Source organism: Oryx dammah, unplaced genomic scaffold, assembly GCF_014754425.2.
Source record: "Oryx dammah isolate SB20612 unplaced genomic scaffold, SCBI_Odam_1.1 HiC_scaffold_2, whole genome shotgun sequence".
NCBI classification, from domain to species: Eukaryota; Metazoa; Chordata; class Mammalia; order Artiodactyla; family Bovidae; genus Oryx; species Oryx dammah.
The window spans coordinates 183,981,318-184,008,972 of record NW_024070186.1 but is presented as its reverse complement, the minus strand read 5'-3'; the positions used below and the strand labels follow the sequence as shown (position 1 = coordinate 184,008,972).

At 53.6% G+C, this 27,655-nt stretch overlaps 2 protein-coding genes across 5 annotated transcripts; both read right to left on the bottom strand.

Moving 5' to 3' along the window:
- Window positions 1-1,280: 1,280 nt before the first annotated feature.
- Window positions 1,281-8,033, bottom strand: ORAI3 (ORAI calcium release-activated calcium modulator 3). Its single transcript, XM_040259922.1, has 2 exons — window positions 5,872-8,033; window positions 1,281-2,769 (listed from the first exon to the last, which is right to left on the bottom strand). The coding sequence occupies exons 1-2, from the start codon at window positions 6,097-6,099 to the stop codon at window positions 2,110-2,112; spliced, it is 888 nt and encodes a 295-aa protein (XP_040115856.1). The 5' UTR covers window positions 6,100-8,033; the 3' UTR covers window positions 1,281-2,109.
- Window positions 8,034-8,190: 157 nt separating this feature from the next.
- On the bottom strand, window positions 8,191-27,235 carry FBXL19 (F-box and leucine rich repeat protein 19). 4 transcript variants are annotated; one of them, XM_040259893.1, is made up of 10 exons: window positions 26,806-27,235; window positions 25,303-25,446; window positions 25,093-25,179; window positions 24,781-24,999; window positions 24,137-24,298; window positions 22,497-23,008; window positions 14,094-14,257; window positions 13,834-13,995; window positions 8,613-8,831; window positions 8,191-8,507 (listed from the first exon to the last, which is right to left on the bottom strand). In XM_040259893.1, exons 1-10 carry the CDS (start codon window positions 26,980-26,982, stop codon window positions 8,329-8,331), a joined length of 2,025 nt encoding a protein of 674 aa, XP_040115827.1. In that variant the 5' UTR covers window positions 26,983-27,235; the 3' UTR covers window positions 8,191-8,328. The 4 variants fall into 4 exon arrangements, with proteins under 4 accessions (XP_040115827.1, XP_040115823.1, XP_040115835.1 ...); XM_040259889.1 differs by having other exon boundaries at window positions 24,266-24,298; window positions 26,806-27,007; XM_040259901.1 differs by lacking the exon at window positions 26,806-27,235 and having other exon boundaries at window positions 24,993-24,999; window positions 25,303-25,395.
- Between the last annotated feature and the right edge of the window lie 420 nt (window positions 27,236-27,655).

Sequence of the window (27,655 nt, the reverse complement as noted above, 5' to 3'; positions counted from 1 at the left end):
GGGAGAGGCTTAGGACCCTTTACAAATTTAAGGAAAATGAGGCTGAAGAAATAAATTTACAATGGAAACAGGGGTAATGAAATCAGATTCTTTCTCTGGTCCTAGTTGAAAGATACTCCTTTTCTCAAGCGAAAGGTTCCCTTTGTGATAGTAAAGGTGGTTCAAGTTTTCCCTGACTGGGTGTGTGGCTTTCGGAAAGATCTCAACCTTCTTAGGTTGAGGCTTCCTTATCTCTGAAATAGTAGTCATAAAGACTTGTCTCTTGAGGTGATTGTTAAATCAGTTAAATAAGCTAAATAAGATGACCTATGAGAAGCCCCTAGTATGTAGTAGTTACTCAAGAAAGAAACTTACACTAAAAGAAACTTAATGTTCAGTTGCTAAGTCGTGTCCAACTCTTTGCAATCCCATGGACTCCAGCATGCCATGCTTCCGTCTCCTTCACTATCTCCTGGAGTTTGCTCAAAATTCATATCCATTGAGTTGGTGATGATATCTAACCATCTCATCCTCTGCTGCCCCTTCTCTTGCCTTCAGTCTTTCCCAGAATCAGGGTCTTTTCTACTGCCCTTCACGTCAGGTGGCCAAGAAGTGGAGCTTCAGCTTCAGCATCAGTCCTTCCAATAAATAAATATTCAGGGTTGATTTCCTTAGGCTTGACTGATTTGATCTACTTGCAGTCCAAGGGATTCTCAGGAATCTTCAGCACCACAATTCGAAGGCATCAGTTCAGCACTTAGCCTTCAACTCTTACATCCATACATGGCAACAGGAAAAACCATAGCTTTGACTATACGGACCTCTGTTGAAAAAATGATGACTCTACTTTTTAATATGCTGTCTAGGTTTGCATTGCTTTCCTTCTAAAGAGCAAGTTTCTTTTAATTTCGTGGATGCAGTCACTGTCTGCAGTGATTTTGGAGCCCAAAGAAATAAAAATCTATCACTGTTTCCACTTTTCCTCCTGTATGCCATGAAGTGATGGGGCTGGATGCCATGCTCTTAGTTTTTTGAATGTTGTTTTAAAACAGCTTTTTCACTCCCATGCTCAATGGAAGAGACAGAGACCCTGGACTCAGTAACAAGATTGCAAAACCCTTTAGCCTAACTCAGTCTCCACATTCAGAAGCTACTGGGCCCTGTCAGCACTAGAAGGGAGTCAAGCCTTCTCTCCTCCACCCCTACCCTGCCCTCAGGTATACTTGCCTCCACTTGGCTCTTAAGAACAAGTCCCTGTTCCCAAGGAGGCCTCCTCCACTCCATTCACAGCCACAGCGACATGTGTAAAACACAATTTATTATACAAAACTAGGTGCATCAAAAATTCAGTGTCAGAATAGTTCTGTATTCTAAGGGGTATGGAATGGACCTTCTCCCTTATCACCCCAATCCTTGCTAGGGAGTCAGGCTGGGCACGTGGCACCCCCAGCCCTGGACCAGGAGAGTAGGAATCAGTTATAGAAGCTTGAGTGTGTGTCTAGGGCAGTGGGGCAGGCATTTGAACCTCCTCCAAATAGGGAAGCTCTCCCTTGGAAAGGCTGGACCTATGCTTGGGGGAGAAACACCTAAATTCCTCTCTACCCAAATGCCAAAGCGAGAGCATGGAAATAAAAATCTGAGGATGGGGGAAAACTTCAAAAAAAAAAAAAAAAAACCAACCATAGAACAGATTCTACAAAAGTAAAATAAGGATTGGCTGCCTTCTGGGGCAACTGGATGGGCGCGTATCCTTCTGACGTTCTCATTCGGTATGGGGGCAAGTGGCTAAGAGCACCGAAGGTCTGACCAGGGTCTCCCCGCCTCCCCTCTACCTGCTGCAGGAGCTTGGACCGAGGACCTTCCACTTAACTCTCATTCTCCTCCCAGCCCCCTGGGTGTAGAGTAGAGCTTCCAAAACCCATGGGGCAGACTAAACGGAGAATCCCTGGGAACATGGAAGCTGCCCCAAGGTCCAGCCCAAAGGACCCTGAGGGCAGGAATCTGTTTTCTACCTGAGAGTGGCCACAGGAAGTGGCTCCAGGCAGGGCCGCAGAATGGGATTGGTAGATCCGGGGCCTCTGACTGAGCCCTGGGGCAGGCAGTGCTCTCAGCCTTGGGCTAACACCAGCCTCACACAGCCTGAAGCTCCCCCTGCAGGCGACTCAGCTCCTCTAGCTCTTGCTTGTGGCGGTCGGTCTTGTGAGCCACCAAGGAGCGGTAGAAATGCAGGGCGAAGGCCACAAACACTAGCCCTACAGGTACCATGATTGCCGTGGAGGCCATGGCGGCTTGCCAGCCTGGTCCATGGGCCGCACCACTGCCACATGCTTGCCGTGGGGGGCAGGCCTCAGGGGCCTCAGCCTGTGACGGGGCTACAGAAGCGGAGGATGGCTTGGAAGCTGGACTAAGGGAGGTGGCCACTGGCGGCAGAGTCTCAGGCAGCTGGGAGGCAGGTCCCATTGAGCCTGATGTGCCCAAGGGGGCCCCGATGGGCACAAACTTGACCCAGCCAACCAGGACAACTTCAGCCAGGAAAAGGAAGGTGCCCAAGGCAGTGGAGAAGCCCCAGGCCAGCTCCACGTAGCGGTGGAGTCGCTGGTGTGGAGACTGGTGGACAGAGTTGAGGTTGTGGATGTTGCTAACGGCTTCAATGTGAGGCAGCAGACAGGTGGAGACCATGAGTGCAAAGAGGTGCACAGCCACCAGCACGGTGGTGCAGGCACTGAAGGCCACCAGCAGGCCCGGCGGGTATTCGTGGTTGCTCTCCAGCTGCACCTCAACCATGGCCACCTGCGGGGACAAGAGGGGATGCGTTGAGTGTCCATGACCTCAGCAGTAGAGGGTTTTTTTGCCTGTACATCACTGATGCATCCCTAAGACCTAGAACAGTGCTTGGTAGAAAGAAGGCCCCCATGCTTTAAGTGAATAAATGGACAACCTTGGCAAGGCTCTGTCCTCTTCCAGGCCTTGGTTTCCCCTCCTGGGGGGAAATTAGAGGGTTAGATGGCATGTTTCTGACCATCTTATCTCTTATAACACAGGGGCCCAGGACTTTCCTGATGGTCCAGTGGTTAAGAATCTGCCTTGCAATGCAGGGGACATGGGTTCAACCCCTGGAGGGAGAACTAAGCTCCTACATGCCTCGGAGCAACTAAGCCCACGAGCTGCAGATGGAGAGTCTGTGGGCAGCAATATGTCCAATGTGCTGTAACTAAGACCCAATGCAGCCAAATAAGTTTAAGATAATTTTTTAAAAGAGGCACATCATTTTCACTTAAAAAAAATAGGGGTTAAAAAGAGCACAGATTCTGGAGCGGGGCTGCCTGGGTTCATTTTCAGTTGTACAAACTGTGTAATCTTGAGCAAGTGGCTTAGTTCTCTCTGTGCCTCTCTTTCCTCATCTGGAAAATAGGGATGGATAACAGCACCTACCTGCCTTATAGGGTTGTTGTGAAAATTTAATGATACATTTAGAGATACATCAAGTGAAAAGAATAGTGTGAGATACACAGTATGCTCAAGTAGATGTTTGCTGTCATTATTAGAGTTAACACTGAAGTCCAAGGCCAGAGTTTGCAAACTGGCACACCACAACCCAAGCCAGCTTGCAAACATGTTTTGCTTGGCTCAAACAGTGCATTTTATTTTATTTTTTTTTAAGAATTGTTGCCAACTTCTAAAACTCAAGAGATTTCATGTAAATATCCCTATTTCCAGATCCTCCCAGAAATTTGGAAGATCTGATTACACCAGGCCCATATTCCTGCATGGCAACTATCAGAGTCATGGCTGCCTCCTTTCCACAGGTGATGATGGTCTCTTGAAAGCCACAGTCCCCGCCCAGCCAACTTGACATCCATATCACCTGTGTGGTCTTTGCACATATTTGAGTTGATGATTTTGTTCTAGGGTTGTATAAATTTGGATTCTAGAGCTAAACTGATTAAATTCAAATCCTGCCACTTACTTGCTGTGGAACTGTAGGCAGGTGTCTTAATATTTCTGGTCCCATTTTCTCATTTATATAATAGTCTTAGTAGTAGTACCTACTTTGTAGGATGACAGGAAGATGATACACATTAAAGCCTTAAGCATAGTACCTGGTACTTAGTGACGGTTCAATACAATTTATATAATGTTATTCTAACCCAGGTCACCCGAATTCCAGGATCAGGTTCTTTCCCCATGCCTGGTTCTCGCAGGATCCATTAGATTGCTCTGGGCTGGGGTAAGGAGGAAAGTGCAGAGCCGGGAGGGTAGTAGTAGGAAGGCAAGGCTGAGTATTTTGGGAAATTGGGCCATAGCGGATGTTAGCAGTTTTCTACAGACAGCAATCTGGGCCAGGCCTGGTCTTGGTTTCTCCTGGAGCCTGATTCAACCTTGTTCATCCCTGAAAGGACTGGGGCCAGTCTGGCCCCCAGAACCTACTCATCTGGCCTCTTGATCCTGCAGAGAAGGTCCTGGCCCTTAAGCTGTCACCTCAGCAACCTGCAAGTTCAGCAGCAGGCGGGATTGTCTCCTTGGGAACACGCTGGACCATGGGGGGTTGGGGGTGGGGCAACTCCCTCAGCTGGGTCCCCAGGGCTACTCTCCTTTCTCTGCAGTCTGTACAGGTGAAGGGGAGCATTCCCTGTTCCGAGATGACCCCACATCGGGCAGGGTGAGCTGGCCTGTGGATCCAGGACCCTCACATAGAAAACCATAGATCTAAGGATGACCCTTAGGGATAGAAATGTTCCTGCCAGTCATCCAAATACAGAGGCTGTGACACAAGAGAGGGGCAGGGACTAACGCAAACCACCCAGGGCTATGGCCCCTTTTTATCGCCATCTTGATACTCCCATTTCCATGGGGACCCCTCTCCAGCCCATTTTCTCCTTTTTCCTGTCATGATGGTGGGATATCCTGGACGAGCAGTCCAGCAACCCTGGGTCTCAGTTCCTCCTGCACCCTTCAGCTGCTGGGCCAGCGCCCTGCTCTGGGCCTCGGTTTCCATCAACAGGGAGTCTCAGCCATTCTGATGTGAGTCTTGCTCTGACGTGCCTGGATCCAGGATCTGATGACAAGAATCAGCTCATCTTGCTTGGGGTGGCTCCCTGGCCGGCTACAGAGGGCGCGCCCTTCCATGATCTCACAATTTCCTACTGGCCAGGGGTGGTGGGGCGGAGGCCTGTCCAGGGTCACACAGCTGGCCACAGGCAGGAAGGAGCCAGGACCTGTGTCTGCTGATGTCTCCTCACCCTGGGACCTCCCTCAGCCTGCTTCCTGTGAGGCCTCTGCTGGACCGTTAGCTGATTAGCATCTGCCCACACTTGGGAGTTTATCATCTCCAGAATCGTGCTTCCTAGGCAGCTTTCTCCCCAGAGACTCCCTCACAGGTATCTTCTGAGAGCTTTCCCAGGCCACCACTAAGCACTCTTCATGTCCGCTAGGGCTTGGCCGCCCTCCTCCTGTTGGGTGACCGCTCCATCCAGTTTATTCTCACCCCCTCCCTGCATCCTTGAAGTGATCCTTCAGCCCCAACCAGCTCGGATTTGCTGTTGAGCTTGTGGTGGGGACCCAGAAACCACTTCTGCGGGGTCCTGCCCCTTCTGGAGCTCTGCGCTCTGTCCTTGCATATGTATGCCCCGTGATGTGTGTCCCCAGTGACGCGTTTAGGATTTGCTTATCCTCCTCGGGCGCAGTTTATGCTAGGAGCCACCCCCACACCCATTAAGAGACTTGCGTAGTCTTTTGGGACCTTGTTTGCTCCCCCCACTTTTCCCTTTCAAAGACCGGTCTTTCCCACTCCTCCACCCTGTCTCCCTTAGGTACCTGTTCACTTTGCCTCCGACCCGTTCCCCCCCGCCATGGGCTTCACCCCCACCCTGTGCGCCCCTTCCCTCCCCTCACCATGGCGAAGCCCGAGAGCAGGGCAGACGTGCGGCTGGAGGCTTTGAGCTTGGCCCGGCTGAGGTAGAGGCGGCGCCAGCTGAGCGCCCGCAGCGAATGCTGACTGGCCCCCATGAGGTCCAGGTAGCCGCGATGCACGAACTCCCGGTACGTGGCCGAGCCCGCGGGGCTCTCGGCCTCCGGGTTCAGCGGGGCCTGTTCGCCCGGGTCCCCCTCGCCGCCCTTCATCCTGGGGCCGCGGCACCAAGCGGGCTGGTCCGTCAAGGCGGAGCCGAGTCGCTTCTGAGGCCCCAGCAGGGCGGGCCCAGGTCTGGGGAAGGCCCCATGCCCCGGCGGGACGAGCGGGGATGCGGGCGGCGAGCTCCCAGGAAGACGTGGCCCGGGCGGAGCAGGAAGGGCAGGCGACTGCGGGAGCCCTAAGGGCTGAAGCCGAGGCCGAAACAGGAACTGGGGCGGAGGCGGAGCTGAGGCGGCCACATGATGGGGTGGAGCCGGGGGACCGTGGACAGAGATCCCAAGGGACCTCGAGACCCCAGTCCACCTAGGATGTCCTCTGGGTGCCTCAGCCCCACTGCGATGAACGCCGAGCCCGTGACTGGGAGTTCCGGATCCTGGACCACTCCAGGTACACCTGCACAGTACAGACTCCTAACACTCACCTGAACAGTGAACTCAGGGGAAGTGACCCCATCTCACCCTAAAGACTGCAGGAGGCCCTGCAGCCTCAATTTCTGGAGGCCCACTTAGACCTTAGGTCCCCCAGACCCATCAAAGAGCCCCATCCTCCCAGACCCTCAAAGAATACTCGGGTCATCCCCCCTAACTCCCACCCCCGGCATCCCTAACGCCGCAGACAACCACACGCGAACTCGGCGGCCCTGGCTGGAAGATTTTGAGTTTTATAGCAAACCATATTGTACAGACCCGGGGCCCAGGGGCCCAGCCCGGCTGGGTCCCCCACTTATCCCTCGCTGGGCTGCCTCCTCCCCCTCCCCCAAGCGGCCCCATCCTCAAACCTTCTGCGACTCCCCAGGACCCCCTCCCCTCCGGCCTTTGGTCCACCCAGTCCCTCCCCCCCAACCCGTGCACCTCCCTGTTACCTGAGGTATGTGGATATTCCCCCCTCCCCAATATGGTCCAGTCTGGCTCCCCAGGGAGACCCAGGCTGAGGGGCGGGACCTGGCCCCTGCCCCTACCCCTGGCACCCAAAGTCCCGCCCCCGCAGAGGAAGGGGCAGGGAAGGGCCAAGAGGCTACTAAGTTCCCATGGCAACTAAGAGGGGCCATTTCCAGCCTTAGCACTGGCTTTGGGAGGTGTCCATTGGCTGCTAATTCCATGGCAACCAGGAGTGGCAGTTCCCTGGGCAAATGGGATACAAGGTTCCATGACGATGAAAGAGTGGGAAGAGCCAAGCTGGAGGAGTCCCATCTTCCCCATCACTGGGCTGGCCCACCACCCCCAACCCCCACCTCAGGGTCAGGAGGGGTGGAGCTGCTCAATACAGTAAAGCAAGAGAGCCTGGGGTGGTCCAGTCCGAACTGGGTGGTCCACCAGTCCAGTCTCAGTCCAAGCTGGTCCCGTCCCCTTAAGCTCTGGCTCCCCCAGGTCCGAGGTTCCCCCGGTTCAAGTAACACTTCAGTACAGATGAATGTTCAAGTATAGTGCGGGGAGGCAGGTAGGGGGCGGGGGGTACCCCTCACCACTCCCCAGGGCGCGCTGAACAGCGGGCAGGCCCGTGGGCCCCACTCCTCAAGATAGCTGCCATTGTCAGTGACGTTCAAGGAGTCAGGGCTGGGGAGAAGGAACTGAAATCCGGGGAGGAGGAAGGAGAGGGGTGGCCCAAGGGGCTACTACCGCCCCCCTGCACCTGCTCTTGCCCCCCGCCCCTCATTCAGCCCTGTTGCTTTCCCCTGGTTCCCCGAGTCCCCTCATCTCTGACACCTGGATCCCCAATTGCTCCTCTGGTTTCCCTTTTTGGCCCCCCCACCCTACCCCCCCAACTCCAAGTATCTGGTCTTTGTTCCCTGAACCCCTGATGGTCTGCTCTCTGCCCGCCCCCCACCCCCCAGCCCATCCTCCAGCTCCCCCAACCCCCTGCTCCCAGCATCCTGTGTGCAGATACTCTCCCCACTCGCCCCCCTCAAACTGCACCTCAACCCCCCTCCCACCAGCCCTTTGGCTCAGCGCCCCCCAGTACCTCTGACCCGCTTCCCCCAGGGGATGGACGATGAAGCAGGTGGAAGGGGGAGGGGATGGGAAGAAGAGACCCCCAGAGATATCAGTGCAGGGGGTAGAGAGTGGGGGAGGCTGGCTCGAGTCCCTGGGCAGGAACCCCAAGTCGTAAAACTCAGGAATCCCAAGTCATGAGGTGGGTGACCTGGCCTCCTAGCAGGGGTGAAATGAAGGCCTGAGGTCCAGGCTCCTGATGAGTCCTGGGGGAGGGTGGGGGGCACCCAACTAGCTGTCCTTGAGAAGCAGCTTCTCTTCTGGGCAGCGGAAGGGGCCAGGGGGCCCAGCGGCTGCCAGCCGGGCACAAGCTTCTGGGGAGAGCTGGCGGCAGGAGCGCAGGTCGAGGCGGCGGAGGCGCGGGCAGCGGCGGAACAGCGGGAGGCAGTGGTCCGTGAGGCGGTGACAACCTGAGGGTGGGGCGACGGCAGCGGAGACCAGAAGGTGACCAAGGGGTCCCCCCGGATCACAGGGCCCAGGAGGCTGGAAGGATGGAGATAAGGGATGGCGCTTACCGGCCAGATTGAGGTGTACCAGGGTCTCTCGGAGCGGGGAGGTGGGAGCCGTAAGAAGGTGGACACTGGGATCCCCAACGTGGGCGCAGTGGCTCAGGTCCAGGGCGCTCAGCTGGGGCGCGTGGCGCAGCAGGAGCCGCAAGGAGGCGTCCGTCAGCTCCAGGCCAGCCAGGCGCAGCTCTGCTACCCCCTGCAGCCGCCCTCGGCTCTCTGTTTGCCCTGTGGTAGGCAGAGAAGAGGTCACCACTGTGGGCCGTTCCCATCCCCGCACCGGCTACGTATGCACCCTTCTCCCTCACCACCCCCGACCTGCTCCCACTCTAAAGGAACCTCGACTTGCATTTTCTGAGTGGCTCGTGGCTTGCTCTTCTCCCCCAAACCCACACGAGCCGCCATCATTTCATCTGTTCACTGCTCACACTGCCTCCTCGGGGAGGCCTTCCACAAGTATGCCATTCGGAACTATAACATTCCACGTGCTCCAACGCCTTCCCTGCACTTTCTCCTCTTTTTCTCACTGACGTATTTTTCTCTCTCCCACTAGAACAGCAGTCCTCAACCTTTTTTCACACCAGGGACTGGTTTCATGGAAGACAATTTTTCCACGGACAGGGCTGAGGGAGTGGGGGATGCTTCAGGTGGTAATGGGAGCGACGGGGAGCCATGGGGAGTGACCCTGGGGGTTGGGGACCCTTGCACCAGAATGCCACTTCCAGCAAGGCAGGAATTTTTGTGTCTTGTTCTTGATCTATGCACAGGACCTGGGACACAGATGCTTGTCAATATATAGTCACTCATCCAACAAATGACATCCCCAACAGGATGGCCTCCTGTCTCACCTCCTCACTTATCAAAAGAGCAATTCTCACAAGGGAGAAAGGGGGGCGGGGTGACACCAGGAGCTGGGGCTTGACACAGATACACTGCTGACACTATGTATCAAATATGTAAGCAATGGGAACCTACTGTACAGCTCATGGAAGCTTCCCTACTTAGTGCTTTCTTGCGGCCTAAATGGGAAGGAAATCCCCAAAAGAGGGGATGTGTATTTGTATACATATAGCTGATTTACTTTGCGTACAGTAGAAACTAACACCACACTACCACACTGTAGAGCAACTATACTCTGATAAAAATTAATTTAAAAAAAAGAGCAATTCTCAAATATATGAGACCACATCCCTCTTCTGCTCAAAATTCTCCAAGGGCACCTCAGAGAAGTCTAATCTACTTGGGAGAACATTCGAGTTCCTACAAGGTCTCTCCCCTGTCTCAGCTCCAAATTCCTCTCCCTCCTTCAGAAACACTTGAGCCAAACTCCACAGGGGACCCTGCCCAAGGCCACCTGTGTTTAGTCCCCTGCCTGGCCAGGGTCCCTGGCTTTCCCGTCTGAGCTCAGAGACCTCCCCTTCCTCCATCTCTGGGGTAGAAGAGCTCCCACCCTTCATCTCGGCCCCCAGAGCTTTCCTTTATATTGTATCTACCATGATCCTGCATTTCCATTTTTGTAACTATGCTTGAGCATGCACTGTAGGCCAGGCAGCGGCTAAGTGGCAGCCTGCCCGTAGCCCAGTGGCCCTCCAATTAGAGGAGAGAGAAAAAGAAAAAACGAGAGAGAGACAGACAGACGGAGACTGACTTCCATATCTCCCTGGGCTGCTGGTTGAAACCAATTGCTGGCCCCGCCCCCAAGCAGCCTAACAAGTTCTCCTGGGACTTCCCTGGAGATCCAGGTTAAGACTCTGTGCTTCTACTGCATGGGGCATAGATTCAATCTCTGGTTGGGAAACTAAGATCCTGCATGCCACATGGCATGGTTAAAAAAAGTCCAGACAAAGGAAAAACCAAGTTCTCCAGCAACGCTGAGCTGCTGGTCCCGAGACCACTCTTTAAGAACCACAGCCTTGGGAGACAAGTTTTCTGATCATCATTCCTGTTTACGGATGAGAACACTCAGGCTTACATCCCCAAGCCTTACATCCTCAAGATAACATGACTATGGATGAACAGAGCCAAGATACCAAGCCTCGTGACTCAGAAGTCCTAACTCTTAACCACAATGCTATTGGCTTTCCAGGCCCCAGCCTCACCCAGAAATAAACTAGATCATACGACACCAAGTCAGGGAGCTAGCCTGCATGAGTGTTTTATGGATCTGCAAAGTGTTCACATTTTTCTTAATGACTGATGCTACATAAGAGGTGTGTGTTAGTCACTCACTCCTGTCTGACCCCTACCAGGCTGCTCTGTCCATGGAATTCTCCAGGCAAGAATACTGGAGTGGGCAGCCATTCCCTTCTCCTGACTCAAGAGATCAAACTCGGGTCTCCCACATTGTGGGCAGATTCTTTACCATCTGCGCCACCAGGGATGCTACATAAAAGGCCATTTTTATAAAAAAATTTTGATATGGAGCTTTTCCCTGAAAAATTGTAAGATCTAGCATCACTGGGCTACCCCATTCACCCAATGACGATGCTGAAGCTGGGTGGCAAGGTGTACTCCCTAACATCCTGCACCAAGCTCACCACTTCTGTAACCTGCCAGGCTACCTCTGGGCACCTACTTGGCAAGCTCTGAATTCTCTCCTTTTCTCTTTGAGGAGCTGAGAGCCTGGAGAGGGGATATACCTGCTGATGTCCTCAACCTCAGGGCACAGCTAAAGGCCAACAGAGGGAAGCAGAGGAAAGAGAGGTCTCGTGTGGCTGGGGCAAGGCCAGTGGGCTCGAGGATTTCACTGAGGTGGGCCTTCAGGGATTTATTTGAATGAGAAGGAATGGGGAAGGGAAGGGTAGCCAGGCAGAGAACAGCAGGGGCAAAAGCAAGGAAGTAGGAAAACTTGCAGTGTTAATCCAGGGATGCCACACGAGGACAGGAAGCCAAGGGGATAGAGGTGGGCGGACAGGACTTCCATGGTGCTCCAGCGGTTAACAATCTGCCTGCCAATACAGGGGACATGGATTCGATCCCCGGTGCAGAAAGATCCCACATGCCAAGGAGCAACTGAGCCCGTGAGCCACTGCTGAGCCCAAGCACCAAGACCACTGAAGCCCCTGTGCCCTAGAGCCCCTGCTCTGCAACAAGAGAAGCCACCACAATGAGAAGCCTGTGCATCGCAACAAAGAGTAGCTCCCGCTTGCTGCAACTAGAGAAAGCCCGAGTGAAGCCAACAGAGACCCAGTGTAGCCAAGGGGAAAAAAAAGGGGGTAGAGTCTCAAGAAGCATATTAGGCTTAGGGGGGCCTGGATGGCTCACCTTTGCGAGCTCCTGATAAAGGGGCTTAGAATGAAGTCAATTCAAGCAGGAGAAGATGGAGTTGGTCTGCCAGGCAACCGGCGCGTTCTCATCTCACGGAACGCACTGTTTTCAACGCTCAGTCCAGCTCCAGGAAGAGAGGGCCATGGGTGGGTGCTCAGATTTGGCCTGGCCTGTGTGACTTGCAGCTGTCACTCAAGCCCTCTGGGCCTCACCCAGAAATCCTAGTTCCTTCTCTATCCTAGTTCCTTCCCCTTCCAAGACTGCTGTGAGGGGGATGGGTTGGCAAGAAGGGAGCCATGAAAGAGAGCCGCCAAAGCAAGGTGCTGCACTGAGCTGACAGTCTTTGACCTCATGGAGCTTAAGAACCTTGTAGGAGACAGATTTTAACCAAATCATTTCACCACTGTACAATGATATGCTAGAAGGGGACTGCTCTCTGGAAGAGGGACTGTCATCTCAATGGAGGAGGAGATCTTGGAGGGCTTCTAGGAGGAAGTGACATTGATGCTGAGGCCTAGAAAGTGATTGGGTATCAGGCGAAGGAGGATAGAGCCTTCTAGGCAAAGAGGAGTGGGCAAAGGCCCTGGGGCTGGAGGAAACTTGGCAAGGAGGCTGAGATGGCTGAAATGTAAGGATAGCATAGGTCAGTGGGAGCCAGACCAGTGGCCTTATCGACCATGGTAAAATACTGATCTGCATCCAAAGAGCACCAGGGAACAACAAGAACGAGTGGAGAGCATGGGGTGACACGGACAGACCTGATCTTCTGGGTGGTTCCCCTGGCTTCATTATGGAAAACACACTGGTGGGGACCAGAGAAAATGCTGAGTATCCCAGCTCCTAGCTAGAACTAGACGAAGAGCTCCAGGCCTCAGCACTCCTACCTCACACCTCAATAGGACCCCTAAAGTGACCAGGTTGGTGCTTACCAGACCAGCCCCAGTTCCCAGCATCCCCTCTTTGCCAGCATGGTTCCCAGGCTTCACAAACTGCGTATTCCTTCACACTCCCTGGGAAAACCCTGTCTCTTTCAGGACTCAATTCAAATAGCACCTCCTTAAGAAGGGCTTTTCTCATCACCCTCCTTCCCCACCTCCCACCCCCGCACCGACCACAGCCGTTACCATGTCATGCCCTTCTATTTCTGCATGACTGGGGAATGGGGCTCACTCAGTCTGAGGTCTCCAGGGCCCTACCCAGGGCCGGGCCCAGAGGCTATGTGCCATGAAGCTGACTTTACCTGGTGGCAGGGGCCAGAGCCTGAGCCGGGTGAAGAGGTGGCTGGGGTCTGACTCAGGAAATGTAACCACCACCGCCACACAACCGTGCAAGTCAGCTGGCTCCCTCGTTTCTGCTCTGCTCCCCCAGAAAAGTCCTCATCGTTTCACTTCAGGGCAAGAGGATCTAGGGGCCAATTCTACTGCTCAATCATATCTTTGCTGGGCCCACACATGAATTTTAAAAAGAAGCTGAATTACGTGCCATCATTTAAAAGCCAGGATATTTCACAGAAGATCCTTTGTCTGGCTCCTCTTGACAAAAGGACCTGACCAGCCACCCCAGGCCTGCATTCTTCCACAGCAGTCCCTCTGCTCCCCTGGGAGAAGTCTCCCCCAGTAGGGCCCACCATACCCAGAGATTTTGCTCACAGTCTTCTGGCCTCTCCTAGAATTCTGTGTCATCCTCCTGTCCCACACTGCATTTCATCCCCTAATTATCTTCCCCTCTGGAAGTCAGGGGCTACATCTTCCTTATCCCATCCCCTCAGCTCTGATCACAGGGCCCAGCACACAGCAGGAAAGTGAATGAATGAACATGGGCCAAGCAGGGCCTGTCTCCTCAACCTCAAGCTCTATCTGTTCTTCAAATCCTTTAACACCCAGCAGGAGTCAGAAGAGACCGTGGAGGCCTCATCCCCCAGCCTGTCCAACCCCTCCTACAAAGGAGCCAAGAGAGGCCACACCTGGTTTGGTGTCTGGCGGAGGCAGCAGCAGCTCGCGGAGCTGGGAGTCTTTAACATCCTCGATCCAGCGGAGGTCCAGGAGCCGCAGGGCCGGCAGTGGGGCTGAGCCCAGGGCAGAGACAGAGAGCCAGGAGCAGCCAGAGAGCACCAGCTCCTGCAGGCCTGGGGGAGGGGGGAGGTCCCCAGAAACAGGTGCTAGGAGGGCTGTCCCAGGTCTGTTCCCTTCCCTCACCCCGCCCCACCTCACCACCCGGCACTACCTTGCAGTCGGTTCAGAAGCCACATGAGCTGCTTCTTGGAGACACCTGTCCAGCTGAGGTCCAGGGCTCTAGGCTGGCGGCGAACCACACCGCTAAGCATGGGCGGGGTCAGGGACTTCCTCCGGCTCAGGTCCATTCGAGGCCACAGACGCTTGTCATAGCACCTGTTGGCCACAAGGGGGAGACAGAGACCTCAATCCTCAGCTCACAGTCTCAGGGAAGCCACAATCCCCACCCTGGTTCACCCCAGTTCTCTCCTGGTCCATACCAAACAGCAGGGGTGGGCAGGAAGCCCCAGGACCCAGGCCAAGAACACTGGGTGTGGGGTTCAACTCCATCACTAACTGGATGTGAGATCTTTGGCAAGCCCATCCCTCTCTCTGGGCCTCAGGCCTTGTTTATAACACAAAAAGTGATAGTCAACAGGTGGGCCTTGCCCACGAGGTGGTTACAAGATCAAATGGGGTTATTACAGTTAGTGGACCTTACAAGGACTTTCCTGGTCCAGTGGTTAAGAATCTGCCTTCCAATGCAGGGCACATGGGTTTGATCCTTGGTTGGGGCACTAAGATCCCACATGCCGTGGGGCAACTAAGCCCATGTACTGCACTAGAGAGACTGCACGGAGCACCCGGATAAGCTGCATGCTGCAACTACTGAGGCCGTGTGCTCTAGATCCTGATCATCTAGAGCTCACTGCAAGGCCTCACCCTGCAGTGAAGATCCAGCCCAACCAAAAACAGAAAAAAATCTATAGTCAGTGGGCCTAAAGCTTCCAAAGCATTGTGCCAAAGACAAACCCACTCTACACACTGTATTTGATGGAGACCCAAAGAGATCCAGAAGCAGCCCCCATCCTCTGCCTTGGGCTTCTCACCAGTTATGGTGGTTGTGGGTACTTCTCAACCTCTACTAATTTCCACCCGTGATCCACGTCTGTTCATCCTGAGGACCAGCTGCCCAGGGCTGGACTTACTAGTCTGTGATTACTATGAGCCTCCAGCCAGAATGGAGACTTCACAAGGGCAGCCCTGGCTTCTTCCCCTCAGCACCCCCAGTGCCCAGCACCAGGCCAGGTGCGTAGTTTACCTGCTGTACATCTGTTGCACGAATGGATGATCCCAAGCTGAATGTGAACCACCCAAAGCTCCCACAGAGCACCCCTACCACACACTCCATTTATGGCTTCCCAGTGATTCGGTCAGTGTTTATGGAAGGCCCAGTAGGTCCCAGTTGTTGAAACTACAAAGATGAATGAAGCCTGCATAAAGTGAAACGGGTTGGTCTCCAGCAACTCTGACAGCCTTGATGAGACCAGCATGCAGGAAACTGGAGAAACGCTTCCCAAACTGATGTTACCAGGGAACCCTTCCCCATCTCTGCCAAAGTCATCTACTAATACACTGTAGTACTGGGTTAGCCAAAAAGTTCATTCAGGTTACCCCCAAATAAGCTGTTATGGAAAAATCAAATTTTTTTTGGCCAACCCCATACACTGGAGTTCTCGAGATGCGGTTTGAAAAGTTTCTTTCAGTACAGTAGTTCAAAGCCATGTCAGAAAGTTCCCACTGGGCGAGATGAACTGTATCAGAAGCAGCAGGGGTGGGGAGGGGAACCAGGAAGCTGTCTCTTATCTCTCTCCCAGCCCTGCTTCTGGAGGCTTTCCCTTCAGGAAGCCCTGGGCTGGGGCAGAAATGCCCAAACTCCAGTCATTCAGTATCCACTTATCTGCAGAACGTAAATTCATCTTTAAATCAATTCTTAAAACCAGCATTTGCACTGAAAACCAGTATTGTTTCACATACATATGTTATACTTAGACATAAACACCATAAAAACAGACCAGGATTATTAAATTCTAGCTAGGTGTTGCTATGGCTTTTGGCTGCCATCTAAAGACTATTTTTGTTAAAAGGGAGATAAGTATTAGAAAGGTTGTCAAGTGTTAAAGAATCCGCTGGCCAGTGCAGATGTATGAGACACAGGTTCGATCCCTGGGTCAGGAAGATGCCCTGGAGGAGGAAACGGCAACCCACTCCAAGATTCTTGCCGGGAAAATTCCATGGACAGAGGAGTCTGGTGGACTACAGTCCATAGGGTTCCAAAGAGTGGACACAACTGAGCGTGCATGCATCCGAAAGATACAATAGCACCCAGTGGAGGAACTTTCTTTTCAAAACTATTAATAACAGAAAGATCAAGCCAAGTTTCTGTGCCACTTGCAAGTCTCAGGCAAACTCCAGAACCCTTGGGTGACATTTTAGGGAAAGCTAGAAACACATACACCAAGGCTTTGATCCAAAAAACTCTACCCTTTGTCCCACCTGCCACCTCCTACCATTTCCCTTCCTCTTCTGGCATTCTAGCCTCCCCCTCTCCTGGTTCCACCCACTCAAACAATAAACACTTGCAAATCTCTCCGATTCTAAACAGAAAAAGGAAAAAAAAAAAAAAAACTACCCACCTCCAATCCAGCTTCTGCCCCTAGATTCTGTCCCTTATCTGCTTCCACTCAGTGAAATCCCATTCCATCCAAAATTTCTCTCTGCTCATTCTGACCCAGTCATGAGTTCCAGCTCAACTGTCACCACCAACTTGAAGCCCTCCTGGATCTTATGTGGCTAGTTGGGAAACCTTCCCCCCGAGGGCACACACAGGCCACCAGCTATCTGTATACTGCACTCCACAAGAGCCAGGCCAAACCACCTGCTTACCAACAGACACCTGCTATCTGGTGCCAACCCATTTTGGCACGTTTGTCTTTGATGGAAATGCCAACCAACCCGGATCCCTCAGGGCTCAGCTCCAGTGCTTCCTCTTCCAGGAAGTCTCTCCTGATTTTTCTTGGCTGCAGCTAATTTGTCCCTTTGCCCTTGGATGACCAGAACACTGGGTTTAAATCTCAGAGTGGCAGCCAATAGTCACCGAGGGCGCCCTACTGATACTAAGTGTCGAAGTCGCTGAACGGTGAGGGAACGGGGGAGGCGGCTGAGTCTTACAGTAACTGGGACAACAAGGGACATGATATGAGCCGGTGAGAAACTGGGTCGGGGAGGTTCCTGTGGAGACAATGCCAGATCTGAGACTTGAAGGAAGGCAACAGTTGGGGCTTCCCTGGCGGTCCAGTGGTTAGGACTCTGCGCTTCCACGGCAGGGAGCACAGGTTTGAAACCTGGTCAGGGAACTAAGATCCTGCATGCTGCACAGCAGGAGTTAATTCTATTGAGGGGAGGAGGAAGAAGATTTGAGTTCAGATAAGGAAGAACCAGTGTCCTGGCCAAGTATACAGAAAAAAAAACAAAAAACCGGGAGAGCTCTGAGAATCTTAGGCAGTAGGAACAAAAGGCAATTCATCATCTCACCTTAACAATGAGGATGACGAAGACGATGACTCCAGCACGAATACCTGAATACCTCATGTTCACCCATGAAAACCCATGTTCACCAAGGGTTTACTCCGTTCTACGCATTACACATTTAACCTCACAACAGCCCTAGGAGGTGAATACTGTAATCATCTCCTTTTTAGAGGTCAGGAAAATGAGGTCCAGGGAAGTTAGGAGACTGATTTCAAGGTCCCACTTCGATTATATGGTAGCAGAGCCAGGTGGTAGAGCAAGCTGGTCTGGATCGAGAGCTCCAACATGGAGAAGAGTCAGGGGTGAGGCTACGGAGGAGGGCCAGCCCAGGGTAGGGGTGTCTTGGCCAGGAAGGCTGGAAGGCCAGGCTGGATGAACATGGGCACAGAGCTCCGAGGCACGGAGTGTGAGCGGTAGGGATCGAAGCCCCAGCTCTGCCGCCTCTGTGCTCGGAGTGACCTTAGGCAAATCACTTGCTCTCTCTGGGCCTCCATTTTCCAAACCATAAAATGGTGTGAAAGCAGCACTGATTTCACAGGTTTGCTGCAAAAATGAAGGGAGAGTAAATTAACTCGTTTCATTTTTTTAAAAATAGTGATTTAAAATAATTAAACGAAAGATGTTTTTTAAAAAAAAGGGGGGGAAAGACAATGCAGAGAAAGTGTTTAGTGCAGTCACTGTTCTTGTCCAAATGTCCAACAGGACCACGAAGTTTGTTGTGAGGGTAACAGGGGGCCACAGACAGGTTCTTCCTAGACTAGTGTATGCATGTTCAGTCACTAAGTCGTGTCTGATTCTTTGCGACCCTATGAACCAGGTTCTTCTGTCCATCCAATTTTCCAGGGAAGAATATTGGAGCAGGCTGCCATTTCCTTCTCCTGGGGATATTCCTGATCTAGGGAATCGAACCCACATCTCCTGCACTGGTAGGAACATTCTTTACCACTGAGTCACCTGGGAAGCCCTTTTCCTAGACTAGAGAATGACACTTAGCTAAGAGCTTGGAAGAAGTCCAAGGCCAAGGCATCCATCACCCACAGGACGCCGAGCCTGATGGCCAAATGCCCTACCCCACTCCCTTTCCCCTTGACTCCAGACACCCCTGACCAACTCAGCCCACCTCCAAAGTTGAGTCCAAAACCTCCCTCTTGCAGAGGCCCTCTGGGGCCACAGAGCTAGACCAGCCAAAACTGCTACCTGTAAGGACTTCACAGCTTCCCAGGGTCCAACCCAAAGCCACTTCTTCCTTATCAGCTCTCTGGGCTCCTTGCTGGCACTGAGCTCCTTCCATCCGTCCATCAGTGTTTAGTCCCAAGTCCAGCTGCCTTGACCAGGCAGTATAGTGCCTTCCTTGCTCATTTCCAGCGAAGTCTCCGCCCTCTTCCCTGGGACTCCAGAACTCCCCCAGGCCTTGCCTCCCCCCATGACCCCACCTCCCTCCCCTGAGCTGGGCAGATCACTGTGCCTCCCATTTCCAAGAGAAGATGGAAGCCATCCGACGGGAAAGCCTGCAACTTCCTGCTCTCCCACCTACAAATTTCTATCCAGCTCCACCTTCGCTGCCTCTTTTTCACACTCCAACTCGGTGTCCTCACTTTCATTCACTCGACAAGTGTTTTTTCAGTACCTCCTGTATGCCGGGTATCCTAGAAACTAGGGACATGGCAGAGAACAAACAGATCAAGTCCAACCTCAATTCCAGGCAACCTGGCTCCAGTGCCCTCCCCCCACCACAGCACAGCAGAATACAGCCAGGCCTCTTTGGAGCAAAATCCAACTGACACTTCTGGTCCTTGATCTTCCGTGACCTCTCGCCAACACCCACCCCTGTTCCCTCCTCAATCTCTCCTTCGGGGACACACTCTGCTCCCAATCCCCTGCAAGTCTCTGGCTGTTCTTTCTCTAACTCGCAAGTGCGGACACTGATTTCTGGCCTCTTCCTTGAAGCTGCTATCTATAGGTTAAAAACTCCCCAACTTGGATCTTTCTTTTAAGCAACAGACCTGTGCCTCCAGGTGCTCTCCTGTTAGTGCCTGATGGGCCCAAAGGCCTTTCAGACCAAACCTGGCAAATGTGAGCACTTGGTTTGACCCGGGAACCTGCCCCTGCTAAGTATTCCCAAGCTTGTGCCATGATCTTGCTGCCCATCCAGGCTCATGGACCAGAAACCCAGCTGCATGTCACCCTACTGCCTCCACATCCATTTAGTCACCAAATCCAAGTCATCCTGCTTCCTAAGAAGTTCTCAACTCCTGTGCCTCCTCTTCATCCCCACAGGCCCTGCCTCTGTGCCCAGGTTGACAGAGCTTCTATCCTAGTCCCACTGTGCCCTCTCAGGCCCTTGTTCAGCCCTACCCTCATTCTGCTCATCCAAAACCACCACTTTATTGAGCATTTAGCGCCCTTTAGTGATGGTGCTAAGCATTTTCCAAGAATCACCTCATTTCATCCCTACTACGTATTGATATAAACCCAGACTACAGATAAGAAAACTGAGGCCCTGAGAGGTATAGCAATCCACCCATGGCCACTCATCCAAGAAGTACAGGAGTCACAGGTGAGAAACCCATGGGGACTAGACTCCTAAGCCCAAGCAGAAAACCACCATCCAGTCCAGCTTTTCTGCTTCGTCCACCTGCAGTCACGAGTCTCCCCTTGAGACAGAAATTGGGTCTTCATCAGTTCTGCGTCCCATGTACCAAGCACAGGGCTGGCCCTGACCAAGAGGCCTTGGCAAACGTTTCCCCAAAGACTAGAGGCGGAGGAGGTGATCCCAGCAACTGCTATAACTGCTTGTTTCTATTATGTTGCAGGTTGACTGAAAAGTCTTCAAGGGCACAGATCTGAGTTCCCAGAATTTTAAAAGTCTGTGCTTTCAGTAGATATTTGTAGCTGAACCAGTGATAATGATTGCTGTTAAGGCACTAAGAAGTTTCTATTTCCTAGGTACTGTCCTCAATTCTTTATTGTATCAGCTCACAAAACACTCATGAAGTAAATGCCTTGGTTCTCATTTTAACAGATGAAGAAACTGATGCATAAACTGATGCACAGAGCAGGAACCAGCCTGACAGCATACAGCTCAGCAGTGAAAGATTCAACTAGGGGGACTGTTCCTGTGGGTCCAGGTTCAAACCCTGGTCAGAGAACTAGATCCCACATGCCCCAGCTAAGAGCTGACAACTAAAATCTGGAGAAGCCAAACAAACAAACAAAAAGCATTAAAAAAAAAAAAATTCAACTATGGGTAATTTATCTCCAGAGCCTGCCTTCCCCTCCTTGTAGCTCTGTAGCCTCCACAGACCAGCAAGTGTGAACAAGTACACCAGAATCCTACGGAAAAGGACTGGGGTTTAAGGTCAGCCACTGACTGCACTGTGACTTCCAAGTGTCCCTCACGCTCTCCCTTCACAGGGCTGTTGGTATGAGGAACATATCAACTAATGTGTACACATCCTAACAGGATGCCCGGGCCACAGCAAGGGTCTGGGGGAAAAACCTGGATTTACTCACTTAATAAAATGTGTTTTGAGCACCTACATTACCCTTTGGGCTTCCCTGGTAGCTCAGACGGGAAAGAATCTGCCTGCAATCTGAGACACAGGGGTTCAGTCCCTGGGTTGGGAAGATCCCCTGGAGAAGGAAATGGCAACCCACTCCAATTTTCTTGCCTGGAGAATTCTATGGACAGGAGCCTGGCAGGCTATACTCCATGGGGTTCGCAAACAGTCGGACACGACTGAGCGACTAACACACATTACCTTTTGTCCTGTGCTGAGAACATGAAGATAAAACAGATACGGTATTTGCCCCAAATACTTACATGGGAACGTGAAAACGAATGAAGGCTTGTCAACATGCAGAAAGCCTCTATGTGCTCTTTTGGGGTGTGGGGGGAGTGTTGGAGGAGTTTGGTAGAGAGGTGAGGGTGGGAGTTGTCAGGGACAGGACCAAAGAGTAAGACCAAGGGTTGGAGAGGCTGACCCACGTTCCTATAGAAACAAGACTCAGGCAGCAGTGGGGAGATGGGAGGAGGGTAAGTGGAGGGTGCTGGTGGTGGCTCCAGGCCACAAAGAAGTTCCAAGCATAATCAGGAGGCCCAAATATGGCTGCCACTTGGGGAGCAGGGGCTGCTCAGCAAAGGGCTTTCTGCTTTTTTGGTTGTGCCACATGGCTTGCAGAATCTTAGTTCCCTCACCAGGGATTGAACTCATGGCCTCTGCAGTGGGAAGTGAGGAAGCCCCATAAAAGGCTTCCTTAGGTGTGCATGCATGTGTGCTAAGTCGCTTCAGTCGTGTCCCACTCTCTGCGATCCCACGGATGTAGCCCACCAGGCTCCTCCGTCCATGGGATTCTCCAGGCAAGAATACTGGAATGGGTTGCCCCGCCCTCTTCCAGGGGATCTTCCCTATCCAGGGATCGAACTTGAGTCTCCTGAGGCTCCTGCACTGGCAGGCATTCTTTACTGCTGAGCCACCTGGGAGGCCCCTTCTTATGTGTTAGTGGGAGCAATAATAAGACTGTCCTCAGTGTTCTTGCCTGGAGAATCCCAAGGACGGGGGAGCCTGGTGGGCTGCCGTCTATGGGGTCGCAGAGTCAGACACGACTGAAGCGACTTCGCCACAGCAGCAGAGAGAGGTGAAAAGCAAGTGAGAGGATGCAGGTACAGCAGTCAGCACTATACTTGGCACATATTAAACACTCATAAGTAACAATTTTAAGGAGAAAGGTTCTAGAGCCAGAAGGACTAGGTTCAAATTCCTGGTTCTACTGTTTCCTCTCCACGTGACCTTGACCTCAGCTTCTTCTGAAAATGAGGATAGCAATACCCACCTCACAGAGTTGTTGTGAGGGTTCAGTGAGTAAATAAATCAAAAGCAGCCTGTGCGGTCAATACAGAAGCACCGGCTACAGCATGTACATCCTACAGAAGCACGATCAGCACAAGCGCCCGGCCCAGAGAGGCTCAGGGACCTGTTGCAGGTCACCCAGCGAGTGAGGAGCGTGTGGGGCGATGGAACCCAGGCCTGTCCAGGCCACTCACCAGCGGCTCCAAGTCCGGCACACTCGCATGCAAATGCATAGCTCTCGGGGCCCGAGGTGCTGGAAGACACGAAGCCAGGCGGCGCGGGGCAGGGGGTGGTCGGATCCAGCAGCCAAAGGCAGCGTGTCGGGCTCAGGGCTTCGAGGCGGGGGCCGCACCACGTGCCGCTCCAGCTGCGGGGGCCGGGGCGGGGGCGCGGGGCCCAGGGGCCAGCTGAGGAGGGGCCCCCCACTGCCAGGGCGCACAGCCCGCCGCCCCCCGCGGTTCTCCTTCTCGCCCGAGCTGCCCCGGGCTGGCCGTCGCCCATTCCGGGCCTCGCCAGGAGCCTCATCCTCACTCAGCGATGTGCCTGATGAGTCGGAGTCCGAGTCGGAGTCCGAGGAGGACGAGGACGTGTCGGGCACCCGCTCCAGCAGCTGGCACATCCGCTTGAAGCGCTCGAGCTTCTCTCGCTGGGGTGACGGGGAAGGCACCGCCGGGCCCTCAGCAGAGGCCAAAGGCGGCTTTGGTTTCTGCAGGGAGAGACGGAGGCTGTTCTAGGGCCTGGCACCTGCCTTACCACCCCCCGACCCCTGAGGAGTCACGGGGGGATGAATAGCCGGAGGGACACTCCTGAGTTCCTGTCCTGTGGGACCTGTCAAGGCATGCTCCTCTCTGGACTTCTCACTTTCCTTATCTGTCACAGGAAGGTGCTGATGCAAAGAATTCAAAGACTTATGTGTCTCGATAGCTTATGAGTTTCCAAAAGCAGTGAGGTGTGGAGAACAGTTACAGATCTAGTTTTGCATATTGACCTGGCTATCAATTCTCTCTGTGACCTTGGGAAGCCTCTTTCTCATCATCTACAACACAGAAAGCTGGAGCAAACAACTTCGAGCGTCTCTGCAGTGAGATGGGAGTACCAACGATCATCCGGCCCCGGGCAGAGCCTCCCACCCTCACTGACTCATGACATCCTCACAGCGCTGGGATGCAGTGGCAACTTGGGCCACTCTTTCCAGATATGAGGAAACGTAGGCTCCGAGAGATTATGGAACCTGCCCGAGGTGACAAACTGACAAATGGCAGAGGGAGAATTTGAGCGCAGTCAAGCAGGCGCTGGCATTTGATGTGCCAGGGCAAAGTGACAGCTGAATGCTAGCATTGCTATGTGACCTTGGACAAGTCTTCAAACCTCTCTGGGCCTTACGTCCCTCAAATCTAGTCCCTTTGCAGTTTACAAAACTCATTTAATGTCATTAAACAGCTTTGGGGCATAGACTGGATAAGGGAAGTGGTATCATTTCTATTTCACTGATGAGGAAACTGAAGCCCAGAGCAGCTGATAAGTTGCCAAGACCAATCAGCAAGTCAATGGTTGAACAGGGATTTGAACTCAGTTCTTTCCCCTTAAAGGTTTGGAAAGATGAGGCAAATGGGTCAAACGATACCCCAAGGGTTCTTGGCAAGTCCACGGCTCTTGTGACCTGGCCCCAACCCACTCTTCCCCTCTACTCTTCCCAGGGGCCCAATTGCCTGCCCATCGTGGCCAAGTGGGCTGGGGTAGGACAAGGTAGGCAGGAAAGGACAGATTTCTGTCTCCAGGATAGAGGGTGGGGCAAAGGAAAGTGGGAAGGGGAGGGAGGAGGTCCCCGGCACACCTCCCAGTTCTCGGGAGGGAGCCCAGGGTGGCAGGACGAGAAAGCCTGGCTCGGATTCAGAACCCTGGGGGGCAGAAGGCCGGGGCCGCCTGGGTCCGATCCTCGGAGGAGGCAGGCGTCTCCACCCACCTTCTTCAGGTGCCTCTCTCGGCCTCCTTTCACCTACCGAGCCAAGAAGGAGACAGGGGGCAAGGGAGAAACACCATTAACCCCTGGTTGTCCACAAAACTAAGATCTATGCTCACCTCTTAAGACTACAAATCCCAGAAGCCCCCACCTCAGGGAGAACTCTGAGCATGCTCATCAGGTAACCAGTGTCTTGGCTCACTGAGCATGCTCTCATCTCCTCTTTCTTCCCCCTCAGGCCCTTTCCAGCCCCTCCTTCCTCCTCTGCAGCAGCTAATTTGAGCATGCTCTCTCCCTCCTCCTTAAAGCACCCAAAGCTTCCCAGTCCAGCACCAGTAGCTTCTCACCTGTACCTCTCCTCCACACTGAACATGCACCATCCTCCCACCTGAAATTCCAAACTACATCTCCCAACAACCCCTGGGGGTAACCCATGAAGCTGTTCCCCCCAAAAGCAACAGGACTATAGCTCCCCAAATCCCTTAGGCTGAATCGAGTGAGCATACTCCCTGGCTCACCTTTTTCCTTGGGGTAGGGGGCTCATTCCCTGCCTCCCTCTCCTTTCTTTTGGGGGGCCCAGGCACGTCCTCTGAGGGGGGCCCAGCAGGTAAGGGACCTTTGCGCCTGGGTGGAGGTGGTGGAAGCGGCGGCTCCTCCGTCAGCTTCCATCCACTCCCCAGGCTGGCACCCTCCTCGCCGTTGTCAGCCCTGCGGCGGCCTGGTCCCTCACCTGAATCCTGGGGAGATGGAAGCTGGGGATGAGGTTCTGCACCAACCCCCGATCTCCCGCCTACCCAGAGCCTGGCACCCTCCCAAGCCCCAGCATCTACCTTGCTGGTCCGGCCTTCCTGGGTGCAGCGAGGGCACTCCCAGCAGTTGGGGATCTCTGCATTGATGACACCCTCAGCCTTCCCCATCTGTAGACAGAGGCAGGGAGTGGATGTCAGGTGTCAAAAAACTCAAGAGGCATCCTACCCCAGCTCCTTACTCCCCGACAGTCTGAGCCCCACCCCGGCCTCCAGGGTCGCCAGGACCATCACCTTCAGGCAGCCAGGGTGGACGATCTCGTTGCAGATTGTACACTCCATGAGGCTCAAACCAAATTTCTCTTCCTCTCCCTCCACTGTGTCCTCCTTCCCAGCCTCCCCACACAAGAGGCATACAGCTGTGTGTGGGAGCACGGGCTGTTGGGGGAAAGGGGGTGTCAGGGACCCCAAAAGCAAGCCACAGGAGAAACACTGTTCTTTTTGGGGACCCTAGCAAGCTGCGAGATAAGGTTTAGAACCCAGGGGGGCAAGCTGGATCAAATCCTGAATTTGTTCCTTTTTGGCAGTATGACCTTGAACTGATTTAACCCCCTTATGTCTCAGTTTCTCCATCTGTCAAATGGGGCTAGGAAGTTTTTCCTCGCAGGACTATCATAAAAATGAGATAATGCAGACAAGTTAGTTGATACACAGTTGACACTGTTGATGGCTGCATCTGGATCCAGGTCCTGGGTGACCTGACATAACTGGCTTTGGAAAAGGAGGGAAGACTATAGGCCAAGGTGACAGTAATACTCAGAGAGAGCTGGAGGGAACATGGTGACAGATTGGAGGGAGTCTGAGTTTGCTCAATTAGCTGTATGGGGGTTGCCCTGGAGGCCACATGAACCTGGTTTTGGCAGGACCCCTGGGAACACTAAGGGCAGCTGACTGATCTTAGGGAAGACAGAGCAGCTATCAGACAATATGACTTTAGGAAAAAAAATCAGGGGTAATACTGAGTCATATCAAGAAGCTTGTGAGGCAGGCTCAGGAAGAAGCAGGTAGGGAAGAAGAAAAGCAAGGCAAGGGTCAGGGGACAAAGGAAAAACAGGGAGGGGCTGTGGGGCAAAGAGACCAACCAGAAAAGGGTGACTGCAGGGAAAAAGGGAGGTGGGGTCACAAGGGGAGCACACGATGTAGCTGGGCCCTCGGCTACTGGGAAAGGCCCACTCTCGGGAGCCCTGGGGAGCACTAAGGATGAGGAAGGCGGGCACAACCCCATGGTTCTTGGATACCTACTGTGTGCTGCGCCTGGCAGCAGGTACCTTCTTATCCATGCTGTTTGACCTTTACAACTCAACAAAGGAAACATTTCACGGAGGAGGTACCTTGAGGGTCACAGTGATTTGCTCAAGGTCACACAGTGGGTAAGACTAGCTTCAAATCCGAGACCACTCTCACAGGTGAAAAGGAGGCCGAAGAAGGCAAAGACCCATTCCTGGCTCTGGGGAGGGTGTCCAAGGGGGCCCGAGCTTTCTGTGGGTCTCTGCCTCTGAAAGTTGGGAAAGGCCTGAAGTAGGGTGTGGGAGGGATTTTTCTGTGGACCCTAACATTGGCCCCAGCTTGAAGCTGAGGATAGAAATGGGCCTGGCAGATATGTGAACCAGCCAGTGAACAAATGAGCGAATCTATGGCAACTTTACATGGCCCTCGATGGAGTCACCCCCAGCCCCCCAGATAGGTGCTGAGGTCAGCTGGGGTAGGGTGCCCCCCTGCAGCAGGGGCAGAACTCACGGCAGTGCACTGCCGCAGCAGGCACGACTGCTTCATGCGCCCGGGCCCCCCGAATTTCTTCATGTCTCGGCAGAAGTGGCAGTCCCCGCACTCAGTTCGCACACAGGCCCGGCAGCGGCGGCAGCGGGTTCGGCGTCGGCGCGCTCCGGCCCCCGGCCCCCGGCTGCTCGACGACATTGGGGGCGTCAGCAACGCCGAGGGCTGTGGGTGGAGGGTGGCAAGCTCAGGGGGGCCCACGGGGACCCTGGCCGGTGAGACTCCTGGCAGCTTTCCCCCCACTCCTAGGCAGACAGAGCTTGGCTTCCTACTCAGGGAGACAAGGAACAAGGAGGTGACCCTCCTGCGGGGGGCCAGGGGAACCCCCCTCCCTCTAGGCAAGGCCACCCTCTTCCTGAAGCAGCTCGCCTGGCTCCTCCGGGAGCCCTGAGAACTAGCTTCCTAACCTCATGCCTACTCTGACACTTCTTCCAATACTCCCACGCCGGACCCAAGGAGGACCAAGGGACACCGAGAGGGACAAGGGCCTTTCCACGACATCCCCACAATGAAGCTCCCGGGAAAACCAGGGCTCCTTGTTTGTGGAACAACTGAGACAGGTCCCAACTCTTCCCCTGTTCTCCAAATGTGCTCCATCCCCGGCTCTCCCCAAGCTGAAACACTCCAAATTTACCTCCCAGATCCCCACAGATTCCTGATTGCCAACTCTCTTTTCTCTCAGAAGGTACTAACACCCAACTCCTCTTCCCCTAAAGCCTAGATTTCCTCCTCAGATTCAATGGGAACCTACTCACCCAATCTAACCCCTAAAGATCCACTGGGCTGCCCAACTTCCCAGCGCTCACAGACCTTC